Consider the following 13,903-nt stretch of genomic DNA (forward strand, 5'->3'; position numbering starts at 1 on the left):
CAGGCGATCGCGACTTTTGTGCATCACCAAAGCTTTTTTTTTTTGAGAATAATCTCGCATTGCATTGCTGCCGCCCACAATAAAATTGCCTGATGATATCGTAGTTTTTTTTTAATCCCGAAAGTCAATCAGACTTTCTAATGTTTGTTGTGTTGCGATGCGATCAAATGCCGCCTCCATAGGGAAACATGGGAGATTAAAAAAAATCGCACATCGCATAAAGATAGGGCATGACGCACTTTTTTGTTCTCTCAAAATCTTTTTTTTTTTACCGACAATCGCATCAGGCGAAAATTGCGTGATTTTCTAACTCGTGATCACAATTTTGGAGCACAAAAAATCACGGCAAAATCTCATCTTTGTTCCGGCGATTTTTGAGCGTCAGCAGTAAAATAGCTATGAGGCGTATACTCGGCTCTCCCGCTGTGTCCCGCGTCGGTGCTCAGTCCTCCACCTTTGTGTTGGTTTGCAGGCCACAGTCCCGCTCGGTTTACGGCATAAGCTATATTATAAAGTTTCGCTTGTACTATTAAAGGGGTTCTACTGCATAGAAAAGCCATTTTAGTTAAAACCCCAGAACTCCCCACAACTCGGACAACCCCTTTGATCAATACATTACACATACATTAAAATGGCGCCACTAATAAATAAACCGCCAGAAGCAAGCCTTCCAATGGCTATGTTGGTGGAAAAATAAAGCGAAGTCTCTTGTGAGGCAGCAATGAAAAGAAGAAAAAAGGCACCAAAAGTCGCATCCAAATTTGCACTGTTTGATGCGTTTTGCAGTAGAGCCGCAGGGGATTTCACCCTTTCAGTTGGAAGGATGAAGTCTGATGCAGATCCGCTGTAAATTCTGCTTCAAAACCCATGCGGATTTTACTGCAGTTCCTGCAGCGGAATTTGGTGCAGATTTTCCGATCCGTGTGACCGTATGATAAGAGAATCTGGGGCTGCCCAGCTGTAAGGAAAACAACGACCAGCGTCTCTGCTGCTGGGAGTTGTAGTTCTCCAACAAATGGTCGGAAGTCTTGTCACATGATGACAACTATAAATGTCAATTAAAGCATTCATCTCCCTTTTTTGCAATGCAGGGGCAATGTACTGGGGGCACAATCTTTGCTTGTCACCTTCAGCCCCTTGCCTCGGCCCTTAGCTCTGCTCTCGGCGCTGTGAGAGCGACACACGTCTGATTCCGCTGTCGCACTCTGCGGATCAGGATGGCAGCTGGCGGTGGGGATATGCTGCCTGACATTCTCACTCAGCGGTAGACAGCAAGAAGCAAGTTGGAGGCCATGAAATGTCTGATTCAGGAGGCCTATAGAGAGACACAACGGGCCTTGCTGTCTGGTCACTAATGACAGAGTACAGGTACAGGGGGTCTACTGCCCCAAGGACTGGGGAGAGGTGACAAAGGACTTTGTTGGCAGGGCAGTGTCTGGGGCCCTTATATACAAGGAGGCCCACATGATGGTTCGGGGACTCACCGGAGAGCTCCTTGGTAGGCCAGCCCAAGCCTGCTCTAGTTTGTGGAGGATAGAACTGTGTTCTGTAAACTTTGTTGCTTTGCTTGTATCTTGCTTCAGTTTGCAAATGTTGGAGGGTTTGAATAGTTAAGAAGTTTGACTGTGTCTATGAAGGGACGTCATTCCCATTAGTGTGGCACAGAAACAGGCAATACTTTACAGTACGGCTGTTTAAACGGAAGACCGACAACCCCTATAATTCATAGAGGTTGTCTAATATGATGTAAATAAAGTTTTCAAAGTTCTTATCTGCTTACAAAGTCACATTTTAAAAATAGAATTTAAATGCCTTAAAAAAAATTAAACAATGGTACTTACCCGTCCTCCGCCTTGGCGATTCAGAGCTGCAGCCCTGCAATTTTCTGTGACAGCATTTCCATTGATTAGGGGCAGGGAATCTCCATTCAAATCCCCTATCAACAGATTATGGTTGGTACTACAGGCGCAGCTATATATCTATGTATGTGTGTATATATGTATGTATATATGTCTATCGATAGATAGATAAGCTGCGCCTGCAGTACCAACCACAATCAGCTGATCGGCGGCGATCCAAGATAGATGGATATGGGAGCTGTGCTACAGTACCAACCTAGGCCACTGTGTTATGATCAGCGCTTTCTGCTTCCTGTGGTGACAGCAGCTCTGGGAATCAGCTGATCAGGAGGGATCTTAGCAGCGACTTCCTGCTGGTCAACAATAGAAAAAAAAGGTTCCAGAATACCCTTTAATTTAGATTTGGTGGCTTTGGATTATGTAAGCATTGTAATGTTGACTCTGTGCAGTCTGGTACTGCAGGCGCAGCTTTATCTACCAATCTATCTTGTCATAGGAAATGGTGGGACATAATTATTAACTACCGTACGCCAGATTTCTGGGGTAAAAAAGTTCACACACCATCATTTGCAACTTTGTCTTTTTGAACCTGCTTTTGACACTTTTCTAAAAGTGGACGTGGCCATGCAAAAGGGGTCTTTTTTTCCTGGACAGCAGTACCCCCAGACACCCACTGTGCCGGGTAACACAATACAGCTCCATGTAGCTGAGTGTGGATAGACGGGAGCATCACAGTGGAGGAAAACACCAGAAGTGGCCTGTCAGATTTACAATCCTTTACACCAGAAATGGGTTTTGTTTAGTTTTTCTTAATTTATTGCGTAAATTCAAGCTACAATCTATGCCAACTTGTAGCTGGCATGGGTTTCAGTCTGGAGCATGTAGATGCCACTACATATGATAAATGTATCAATAGGCTTGCATTGCTGCCGGAGCATAGTTTGCCCAAAGCAGCGTAATCCGGTCTATGTAAATATGCCCCATTGACCTCAAGTTGGGCAGCACCTCCGTCTACTAAATATCAAACAACCTTAGATAATGTTAGAAAGGCAACAGTAAATGCGTTCTGCCATAATGCATATGTTCTGATATGAAAGTAAATCCTACGATCATCACTCATAATACTGATGGTATTTACATGTAAATGAGAGCTTAGAACAGATTCGGGGGGCAATCCAATGGCCTGGAAAGTTATCCTTGCGAAAGGTGCGATAAATGGGAAATAAACATGTATCCACCTTTATATAGCGCATACTTATTCCGCAACGCTGCACTTCACTTCCATGTAAAATAGAGCATGCTGCGATTTTTCTTCTGCTCACAGAATACGCAATTCGTATCTGCAAGTGTGAAGGAAGAATCGAAGGTTTATGCCTTTCCATGCCCGCGCACGACGAGCGCGGAATCCACAATTCAAATCTGGTCATGTGAGACCGGCCTAACAGCACCATAACATAGTCTATGGTGCTGCAGTGAGGTGACGGGTTCCCTTAAAAGTATGCCAGTGGGGCAGGATCACGTTACTTTAAAATGATGGTATCTGATTATGTAGCGCTGGTGTGAACTGACTCACATTATACAGTGGTCACCAGCATTAGTACTGATGCAATCAGAATTGTTCAACCTCTACTGCAAATTATGTTTATTTGCAACATTTACAAACTTGCAGTTGTTTGCAAACAAATAATCAAACACAAACAATTTCGAGTGGTTTCACAGCTGTGTTGGACCTGTGATGGGAGGTTCCATTACAGGTCCAGCACAAAGTACCAGAAGAAAATGAAGTGCTTCTTTTTTTTAGCTGGGCAGCTGAGTGAAAAGTGAACGGACCCATTATAGTCAATGGGGTCAGTTCGGCACTGTGTCATAGCACAGAACCATTTGGCCACGGGATTCCCCTTTCCTGCTCCCCGAACGGAGCAGGAAATCGGAACCCCCAGCGCAGATGTGAAACCGCACTTAAATAGCTCAACACAACTTGTTTCTCCAAATTCAACGCAAAATGCCACTTTAATGACTATTGTTGCCTTAGAATTATTCAACGTCTTCATGACAAGCGTCTTTAGTACTTGGAGCACCTTTTGCTGTTGTAACCAATTGGAAACATGAGTAGCCAGTTAGGTTTATTATTGCATTCCTCATGGGCACAGTGCACTAATAATTCACTTAGGTATTCCTCATGGGCACTGGCCTCCAGTCCACTAATAATCTTGGGTTTACAAGTCTAGCTGCAGATCTTTTGTAGCCACTTGAGGGTTTTTGGCCACCTGTCCCCTCAGAAATCTAGTGGTTCCCTTTTCTGCCACTTTCAGGTAGTGTAGTTGGTGTTCCTTCACCTTTGAACTTGTGGTCCGCTCCTAATTGTATCTCTATGAACATTCAGTGCCTGTGCTATGTTTTTGTGCAGGGCAGCAATCTCTTCTCTTAACTTTTTGGACTATTCTCTTGACTTAAGCCCCATTTAGGCCGCTTGTCCACGGGCGGGTTTGAATTCAGTTCCCCACGGCGATAATCTGGCCGCGGAGAACGCAGTGAAAGCTCTCCATAGCTTTGCTCTGCTCTGGGGAGTGCTTTCCCCCTGTCCACGAGTGGAGAATCATTGCGATTCTTCGCTCGCGCGGCAGATCGTAGCATGCTGCAAATTTACCACGATTCTCCGTGGTCAGCCTATCTGTCAGATAGGCTGACATCAAAGATCCACCTGCCGGCTCCTGCTCACGGGCGGCGGTATCCTACGCGAATCTCCGCCACGGGATACCGCAACGCCCATGGACAGGCAGCCTAAGACACAGATTATTGCCCGAAATTCGTTATAACGATAAAAGTGAGCGATGGTTTTGCTTTTAAATAGACATTTTTTATTTAACGAAAATCGTTGGAATCGTTGGGCTTTTCAGCCGTTGTATTATCGTTGTGCAGTGTTTGCATTGAAAACTCCCCTAAAATCGCTGAACGATGTCAGTTTGACCAAACGAAAAGCAAGCGTCCGAATGACGGATTTTAGGCAAACTGAAAGACAACAATGAGCGAATCCTTAACAAAAACTGCACGACGGGCACAAGATAGACACAACGACTATCGTTTAAACAATGCCTTTTGGGCGAATTTCGAGCGATCATCGTTGTGTCTAAATCAGACTTGAGCCGTGTTTCTAATATGCAGTCAACAAAGCCCTTCCTAGCCTAGGTATTTGATGTGCGTTATCTCAAGTGCACCTGATGTAACTAAGGTCCAATGCCCATGGGCGGATTATCGCTGGATACCCGCGCCAAATTCCGCAGCAATGTCCGTCCACAGACATGCCATGTTAAAAGATTCTTCCCTGCCCACGAGCGCAAATCAACTGCATTTTATGTTGAGTTTGGAGAAACCTCTTATGTTAGTTGTGTTGAACTATTTAAATAGTTTTTGCTTGTGTGTTTTTTTGCAAACAGTTAAGTTTCTAAATCTTAGAGTTGGCAACGGGGGTTGAAGCATTTGATTGCAGCTCTATAATATATGCTACATGAACAATAAATATTGCATCTGGATCAGAGATGAGCGAGTATACTCGCTAAAGGCAATTGCTTGAGCGAGCATTGCCTTTAGCGAGTACCTGCCCGCTCGAGATGGAAGGTTCGGGTGCCGGCGCGGGGGAGCGGTGAGTAGCGGCAATCAGCAGTAGGGAGCGGGGGGAAGAAAGGGAGAGAGAGATCTCCCCTCCGTTCCGCCCCGCTCTCCCCCGCAGCTCCCTGCCCGCTGCTGGCACCCGAACTCTCTCCTGCTCTCTGGAGGATAGTGGCTTACTATTTCAGGGATAGGAGGCACCTCTGAAAGTGATATGCCCAGCTACCATACTGCAGGGTCATCATCTCGTAGTCCACATAGGCCGGTACAGGCACCAGCAGGGCCTCGTGAGCCAGTTCTGGTCAAACCTCTTCACTAGAGGGCCTCGTTCTTTAGATATTCCATTCTACAACATATCCAATGTAATCGGGTGTAGAGGGGGAGGGAGCAAGGGAGTGATATGTCCCAATCACCTTTGCAACAAGGTTCCCATGATAGACTTTACGCCCATAGGGCAAATGTTACTCCACCACAATAGTTTAACAGGAGACACTCCGACGCTGACCTCCCATCTTAATGGTACGCCGCTTGCTCTACTCATCATCCGACTCCGCTTGCCTGCCCCCTCTTAAAGAGACAGCATTCATCATCATACTGCCGAATGAGTACCAAACTGTATAAGAAAAGTGTAACCGTCCCCCCTTATACAAGGGTCTTAAAACCAGAAGAAATGGATAAATAAAGTATATTAGAGAACTGAATAACATTTCATTATACAATAAATGAGCTTTATGTTCTGAGAACCCATTTAAACACGGCTGAGCCATTGAAACAACAATGGGGTATTTCATTCTATAGAAGATATATAGGAGTAGGTGTAATTATCACATGAATGGTTCAAATCGCCTATATCTCTCAGCCAATCATGGCGAATCCATCTGTGCTGAGTATTTATTATGCTTAGGGCCACTGCTGACGTTGGGTCTTGCATCATTCTTGTAGTATGCCCCCCTTGCCAGAGTACAGAGATTATAGAAATACAATGACTATCTCTCATAAGCATATCCTATAGTACTGGAAAGAAATGTATCCCTGCAAGGCAACAAGAAAGAACAGCCGTGATATTCCAAGGGGTGTTTTTAGCCTTTCACCTATATACAAAGACAGAGCATCAAGTGGCTCAGTACATGGTTTGAGGCATTCACAATCAGTTTAAACCCAGCTGTGCCCTATGACACAGAATATTTAATGCAATCTTCTCATGTTGGCACCCCTTCCTCGCCGATGGTCACCCTAACCTCTCTAATCATTGCCGTAGACCACTAGATAGCTGTCTAGTATTTATAGGCTGCCTTTGTTATAGTCTAATACTGATACCCAAATGGCCTGTGTTACTGAACAGATTCTCCACAGCCTTGAAAATGTAATCCCAGCAATGCAGGGTTTATCCTTGGAAGTAGTGAGATAGCTGGAAGCCGTCACCGTCTTGATGCTTAGAATGTCAAGAAGCTTGGAAGGATTCGGAGACAGTGGCCAAGTTTAACAGTCAGGAACATTTATTCCGAGGTTAGGCTTAATTACATTTAAAGCGGCCCTGTCACTGTGAATTAGCATTTCCTGAATCAATAGTCAAGAAATACTTTTATATTATAGCAGCCATTAACTCCAGAAATTTCCATTTTAAGGCTGTTTACTATAATCTCTTCTCATCTCTCCTCTGCTTAGAACCAAGGAATTGACAGATTTGCTTTCTTGAATAGATAGGAGTTAAAATTTGTATCTACTACCAGGTTTCCCTGAAAATAAGACCCTGTCTTATATTATTTTTTCCCCCAAAAGTGGCACTAGGTCTTAGTTTTTGGGGGATGTCTTATTATACTTAGCAGGCTTGGTCCGCGTCCCTCCCGCTGCTCTCCAGAGCCCCAACAGGCTTCCTGCAGTCTTCCGCCGCCAAAAGAAGATCGCTTTCTGTTACAGGATTCCTAGATCCCGCTTCCAGGAAGCGATGGCTCTGGTTCTTGAGTGCTGCTCAACCAATCAGAGCCATTGCATTGATTCATCAAGCGTTGCATTGATTAGCTGAGCAGTGCTCAAGAACCAATAAGGGCCATCGCTTTCTGAAGGCAGGATTTATGAATCCCGTAACTAGGAAGCAATCTGCTGTGGGCAGCCGAGGACTGTAGGATACACAGCAGAGCTCCAGAGAGCAGCGGGAGGGACGTGGACCGAGCCTGCTAGGTAATGTACTGCTTTTTTAATGTAACGCAGCTAGGGCTTTTTGGGGGGTAGGGCTTATATTTCGAACCTCCCCCCCCCAAAAAAAAAATCAGGGTAGGGCTTATTTTCAGGATGGGTCTTATTTTCAGGGAACGGGATATTTTGGTGCAACAGTTTTACTTGGGCCCAGTACTGAAACTCCATTAACATCTGGTGCTTTCATATGATAATTTGTTGTATGGGACCTACTTTAAGAATGAGCTGTACATTTGTATAGTAGCATAACTCAATCTTACAAGATTAGATTAGTTTTTACAATTATGTTTCATAGTGTTCAGGTTATGACTGCTACCTCTGCTTCCCAATCCCACGATTAGGCCAATGTTCACTATGGTTGTAACGTCTCACTGATATCTCCTGGCCCATTGATAGTTTGCATTTTCATCAATGCTGGTTCAGCTAACAAAATGGTTTCTTGCATTATGTATATACACTGATTGGCTCCTTATTAGAGACACTCGTCCAGTAACATGTTGGACATCTTTAGAATTGCAGAAATTTGTTGTGGCGTCCATTCACAGCTATTGGAGGACTCGGGGAGTGCCGGGAAAACATCCCCCTTACCATTACTCCACTCCACCAGCCTGAACTGTTGACACCAGACAGGAAGGGTTCATCTATTCATGCTGCTTGCACCTAATTCGGATCCTCCTATCAGCACGGTGCAAAAGAAATCTGGTGTCATCTGATCTGCAATGGTTTTCCACAGCTCAGTGGTCCAATTTTTGCACTCCTTTGCACCACTAGAGTCTTACCTTTTCTGTTTTTCTCCTAGACATCATCTGCACTTGAACTGGTCATCTGCTGATATAGTCCATCCATGCCAAGGAATAATGAGTTGTGCATTTGGACATATTAGTTGGAGCACCAGTGATATATGCAGCTGTAATTTGCTTGACTGTGCCAATCAGAATGATTCTTGCTATCCTTCTCTGACCCCTTTCGTCGACTCATTCTTTACATCCACAGGATTTGCTTTCACTGGATGTTTCTCCATGATCACACCATCCTCGGTATACTGTCCACACTAGTGCCAAGGTTGCCAAGCAGCTTTTTTTCTGGACAATTTATCTAAAAATTACAGCAGACATTTTTTACGGAAACTAGAATGAATTATAAGGAACATAAGTAATGCAAGTCTATAACTCAGAATACTGATATGATAATTACAATTACAATAACTTGCACAAGATCTCCTAGCCTAAAAAAAAATCAGACACATCAATTTTCTTTCACAGACACTGGAAAAAATCCCCTATTTTACGGACTATCCATAAATTTATGGATGGTTGGCAACCTTGCCCATCGCACAAGAAAACCACACAAGGTTGACAATGTAATCCCGGCCCTGGCTAATCTAGCACTGATGACCAGGCCTTGTGCTTGACAAAGGCCCAGTTGGGGGTTGAAACGTCGCCTTTTTCTGTTGATGCTATGGGAGAAAAAAGTACTTTTTGTAAATTCTTCACATCCATGGATGCTGCCACATTTTTTTTATTTCTACCGGCCTCATTCAAAGTCACTCAGATTGTTCAAGTCTCCCATCTAACGTGGATTCATGCCGAAACTGATCCATGAAAAACTTGTTTGCGCCATATAATGCTGCACTCCGGGGTCACGGGTCTAATGTCCTTACAGCAAAGCTCTGATCATGAAATGGCCAGTGTCTCTAATAATTGTGGTCTTTCAGTGTTTTACATATCCCGAAGGGCCATACCATCTAGGCTAAACAACTTTTTGTATTTTATTGTAAAAAAACAAAGAATGTGAACTTCTATAGGAATGGGGTGAAAATTTTGGTACATGGGTAATACCTGAGCCACATCCAGATTAAGCTCATTGCCTTTTTTGTCCATGGGCGCAGACCACTCTCGCTCCACCCCCGTGGCTCAACTGTCCAATGCCAATGCTCCTTGTTCCACTGTAGACGGGCCAATGCATTTTCTTTGTGAGAATTTCCCAGACGTTTACAGGATGAATGGAGGGAAATACCAGCTGAATTGTATCAGATATTAGTAGAAAGTATTCCACGGAGAGTATCTAGTGCCATTAGGGCCAAAGGACCCCTACTTAGTATTTATATTTATATATAATATATATATATATATATATAATATATATATAAATAAATACTACTTTTGATTCTTTATCAGGTGTGCAATTACTTTTGGTAGGACAGTGTACTTGGTACAGCACTGTGTTGCTGTTAGAACATGTTGCAAATGTGATGCCTGGCAAGACATCAGCTTCAGACAAGCATTTCTAAGGAATCTTAGCCCATTCCTCATGTCCAGTTCAATAATATTCTTCGGTTTGTGTGCTGCAACCGTCTTCTTCGAATCTCACCAAAAACTTTCTGTATATGAAGAGGGAGAAAAGCATAGAGCTCGTCTACTTGTTTGTATTGTGAGATCCTTTTTTGGCACTTCACAGCATACCTGCGACGTGAATAGTATGGATAGAGATGAGCGGGGTCTTAATGAGTGCAGAAAATACTTGGGATAAGGGGGTCAATCTTAAATAGATCCTAGTGGAATAAAAAAGTTGGTTTGAAGGTGAAGCTAATTGTCTTGAGCTAATCTTTGGGGTCTTGCTGTGTCTGGAGCCATAGCTGTGTCAAATTCTTGGAGGAGCCGTTATGTAGGTGGCTGTCTGCTAAGACATAGTAAAACTATACACACATGGTAACAGTGTTTGTCTGAAGCTTCACCCCCCTACAGTAGACAAACCCTAGTGTTCGAAAAGATAGAGACATCCATTGTACTGAAGTCCTTGACCAAATTTTACAACATTTTCTAGTGATCTCTAATAAGTATTTTTGTCTTCACCAGGCGATTTGGCACCAAGTGTACAGCCTGTCAACAAGGGATCCCTCCAACCCAAGTAGTACGGAAAGCTCAAGACTTTGTATATCATCTACACTGCTTCTCCTGTATCATCTGTAGTCGACAGCTGGCCACTGGAGATGAGTTTTACCTCATGGAGGACGGCAGATTGGTCTGTAAAGAGGACTACGAAACTGCAAAGCAGAATGGTGAGAAATTGTTTATTTTCTATTGATATATCCTACATTCCATTTTTTGACATCTGTTGGTACATCTTGATTTTGAAGGAAGTCATGGAAGAAATATTGATTTTCTATGGTGGCTTGAGTGTAGGATTGGCTTGGGTGTGATCACTCGTAGGGAAAAGCTAAATTCTGACTTTTCCTCCTCCGCAGGTTTGGGAGATATGCGGAAACTGGCATTAGGCGATTATGTAGAAGGAAACCTTGGAGGTTTATGTATTTAAAGCCTAGTGAGTTCTAGGCCATAGCAAGAGTGAAACCTGTATCATGGTGTAGTTTCTAGGATATAATTCGGTACACCAGGTTCTCTTGCTTTATTGAGTCTGGATTTCCTCCAGCACAGTTCTTGGACTGTATTTTGGGAATTGTTATTTACAGATATCACGTCCCCTGGGTTAGATTAAAGTTGATGGGAACCCCTATTTCAACATTGGGACCCAGACTGCACCAGACTGATAAATTAAGTCGCATAGAGGAGAGGTGACCGTGCATTCACATGGCCATACCAATGGTAGATTATGGAAGCTATGGCCATTTCTCCACTTCTTCTCGAATAGCTAGGATAACCCAAAGGCTATCAAGGAGGGTGGATGTTGGAGACTCCAGGGTACATATTCGAGAACATGTGCCCTCCCTAAAATTTATCCCTGTATGTCTATGCACAAGAAAATTGGGGCATATTTACTTAGATGAGCATTTCATATGCCAGTGTGGTAAACAATGCGCTAAGCTAAGAGCAACAAATATATTAATGCTGGGTTCCCATGGGACTGTTTCACCACGGAAATCTCGCGCTTTTGCCGCAGCGGGATAAGCGTAGCTTCAAAACCCGAGGCTTTGCCGTATGCTTTTCTGTTGCGGCCAGCTCTCCCATAGAGAGGAGTGAGGTCACAACGGGAAAAAAAAAGAATCGACATGCTGTGTCCCGGGAATCTGCGCTGTAGTGCTGGCTAATGCCGGCTTTGGCTCGACAGATTGTCCGTCCCGTGTGGACGAGATTTTTGAAAAATCTCGTCCACATGGCTGGCTAATCCCGGGATTAGCGGCCGCAGGTGGATTTGCCACAGCGAAATTTCTCTGGGAAATTCCGCGGCAAATCCGCCATGTGTGAACCCAGCCTAAGGGTCTTGCGCCTCTTAATATATTAGTCCACATCTGACACCATCTCCATGTGTCAAAAGAAGGCCTACACCAGCTTGGAGCTGACCTAGGCTTCTGCTATATGGCATATATTATAATTTGAAAGGCAGCACACGGTCATGGAACTTTTTAAAAAAGTAGTGTGCCCTGATGTAAGAGCCCAAAAAGTCACACATTTTGTGTATGTATCAAAGCTGTGACTTTTGTACACCTGAAAACTGGTGTACAAACCTTCATAGATATACCTCAATGTCTGTAAACATATCTATGAGGTATTGAAAAAATCTATGTAAAAGTATGCACAGTTGTGTACTTCGGCCACCTTCACACATGCAGTAAACGCTGTGGAATTTCCGCTTGTGGAATCTTTGCAGAAATTCCACAGCGCTTACAGTACAAGCCATGTAGTGGAGATTTCTGAAATCTACTTCACATGATGCGGAAATTTTCCACAAAATTCCGCAGCGTTTTTTAAAAATGCCGCAGACTCTAATTCTTAATTCTGCAACATGTCTGTATATGATGTGGAATACAAGGTTTGAATTCTGTAGCTGTCCCTCAATTAAAAATGTGGCCAAAGCCATACCTCTTAGGTATGGATTTGACCACCGTGGATTTTCTGCAGAACTGCTGCGGGTATTCAATTTCAGATTGCCCACAGTGATTTTGTTATGTGGGAAGGCGGCCTTAGAGTTATCTTAACGGGAAGCCAACTTCTAGGGTGACTTGCAACAGTCCCAAATCTTCTCGATTGGTAGATAATTTGTCTATTCACAGATTGATATAATCCTAGGTCTTTATAGCATTTTTTTGCAACTAGGTATGGTTTACGCTACCCAGTCTTTCTACAGAAGAACAGAATTGTCAGTGACCAGGCTTTATATGCCTTGATTTCATGGCCAAAGCGCCTGAGAAACCAACATTTCTAATCTTCTCTGCTGAACTAAAACTCCTTTTGCCAATTAGCTCTTGGAGAAGCCATTAAGACCTCTTTCACACGGATGACTGATTTCGCCGCTATGTTCTGTGCAATATCACTCCGTTTTCTCGCTGCATGCGATTTTTGTGGCACTACAAAGTCACAGGACTTTGTAGCAACCTTTTGCTAGGATTTTCAGGTGGGCTTGAAATACCCTACCCCGAAAATAAGCCCTAGCTGCATTAAAAAAAATAAATACATCATCTAACAGGTGCTGTCCGTTCTGATGCACTTCTCCTCTGGGAGTTTTGTGGCACTTGTTTTTAGTCTTCAGCCAGCGCAACCTTGTCAGAGGTCCCGCCTCCAGGGAGCACTGGCCTGATTGGCTGAGCCGCCGCGCTCAAGAACCAATCATTGCAGCGCTCGATAAACCAATCACAACCATTGCATTTAATACTGCTAAGGCTTATTTTAGGGAAAACTGTAGGACTTTCTACTGTAAAAGTTGCATCGCACTGCAGGAAAACCTCATTTTCATGCAATGCAGCACAAAGGAAGGCTCCATAGGGAAACATGGGCTACAAAACATTACAAATCGCGGCTGTATAGAGCATGCAACGATTTTTTTTCTCGTAATGTAGCAGCCTACAAAGCATCATTAATGTGAAGGAACCCATGGGCTTCACATACATGTGATTTGTAGCGCTGTTGCATCGCTATAGAATATTGTGCAATTTTGTCGCCCGTGTGAAAGCGGCCTAACACAGAGGTTCACTTACTTTTTCTCCCTGTACTTTGGATGGTTACTCCATTTTTCCTTAATTAAAGACCTGGACGGCACTACAGTTTGTGTTATTAGTTCAGTTAGATTGTGTTTGTCTTTGATTGTGACTTTGTTATCAATCAGACCACATTTTATTAGTCAGAGCAGAAATGTAAGCAATTCCAAAGGGTTCACTTACTTTATCTTGCAACTGTATATTTATGCCTCCTGCAGTAGATTATTTTCCTGTGTTAATTTGTTGGATAGAACAATATTTCTATGATTCTATGATGACTGTGGAGAATCCTGCACTGAGCAGGGGGTTGGACCCG

General features: G+C 43.6%; 1 protein-coding gene across 1 annotated transcript in view; it reads left to right on the top strand.

The window, feature by feature from the left end:
• Positions 1-13,903, top strand: part of LHX4 (LIM homeobox 4) — a 51,769-nt gene that overhangs the window by 27,952 nt on the left and 9,914 nt on the right. Inside the window, exon 3 of the mRNA XM_066594750.1 lies at positions 10,514-10,716. Coding sequence (XP_066450847.1) covers positions 10,514-10,716 — 203 coding nt within the window. The remainder of the gene's footprint in view (positions 1-10,513; positions 10,717-13,903) is intronic.

Source organism: Eleutherodactylus coqui, chromosome 3 (genome assembly GCF_035609145.1).
Source record: "Eleutherodactylus coqui strain aEleCoq1 chromosome 3, aEleCoq1.hap1, whole genome shotgun sequence".
Lineage (NCBI taxonomy): Eukaryota > Metazoa > Chordata > Amphibia > Anura > Eleutherodactylidae > Eleutherodactylus > Eleutherodactylus coqui.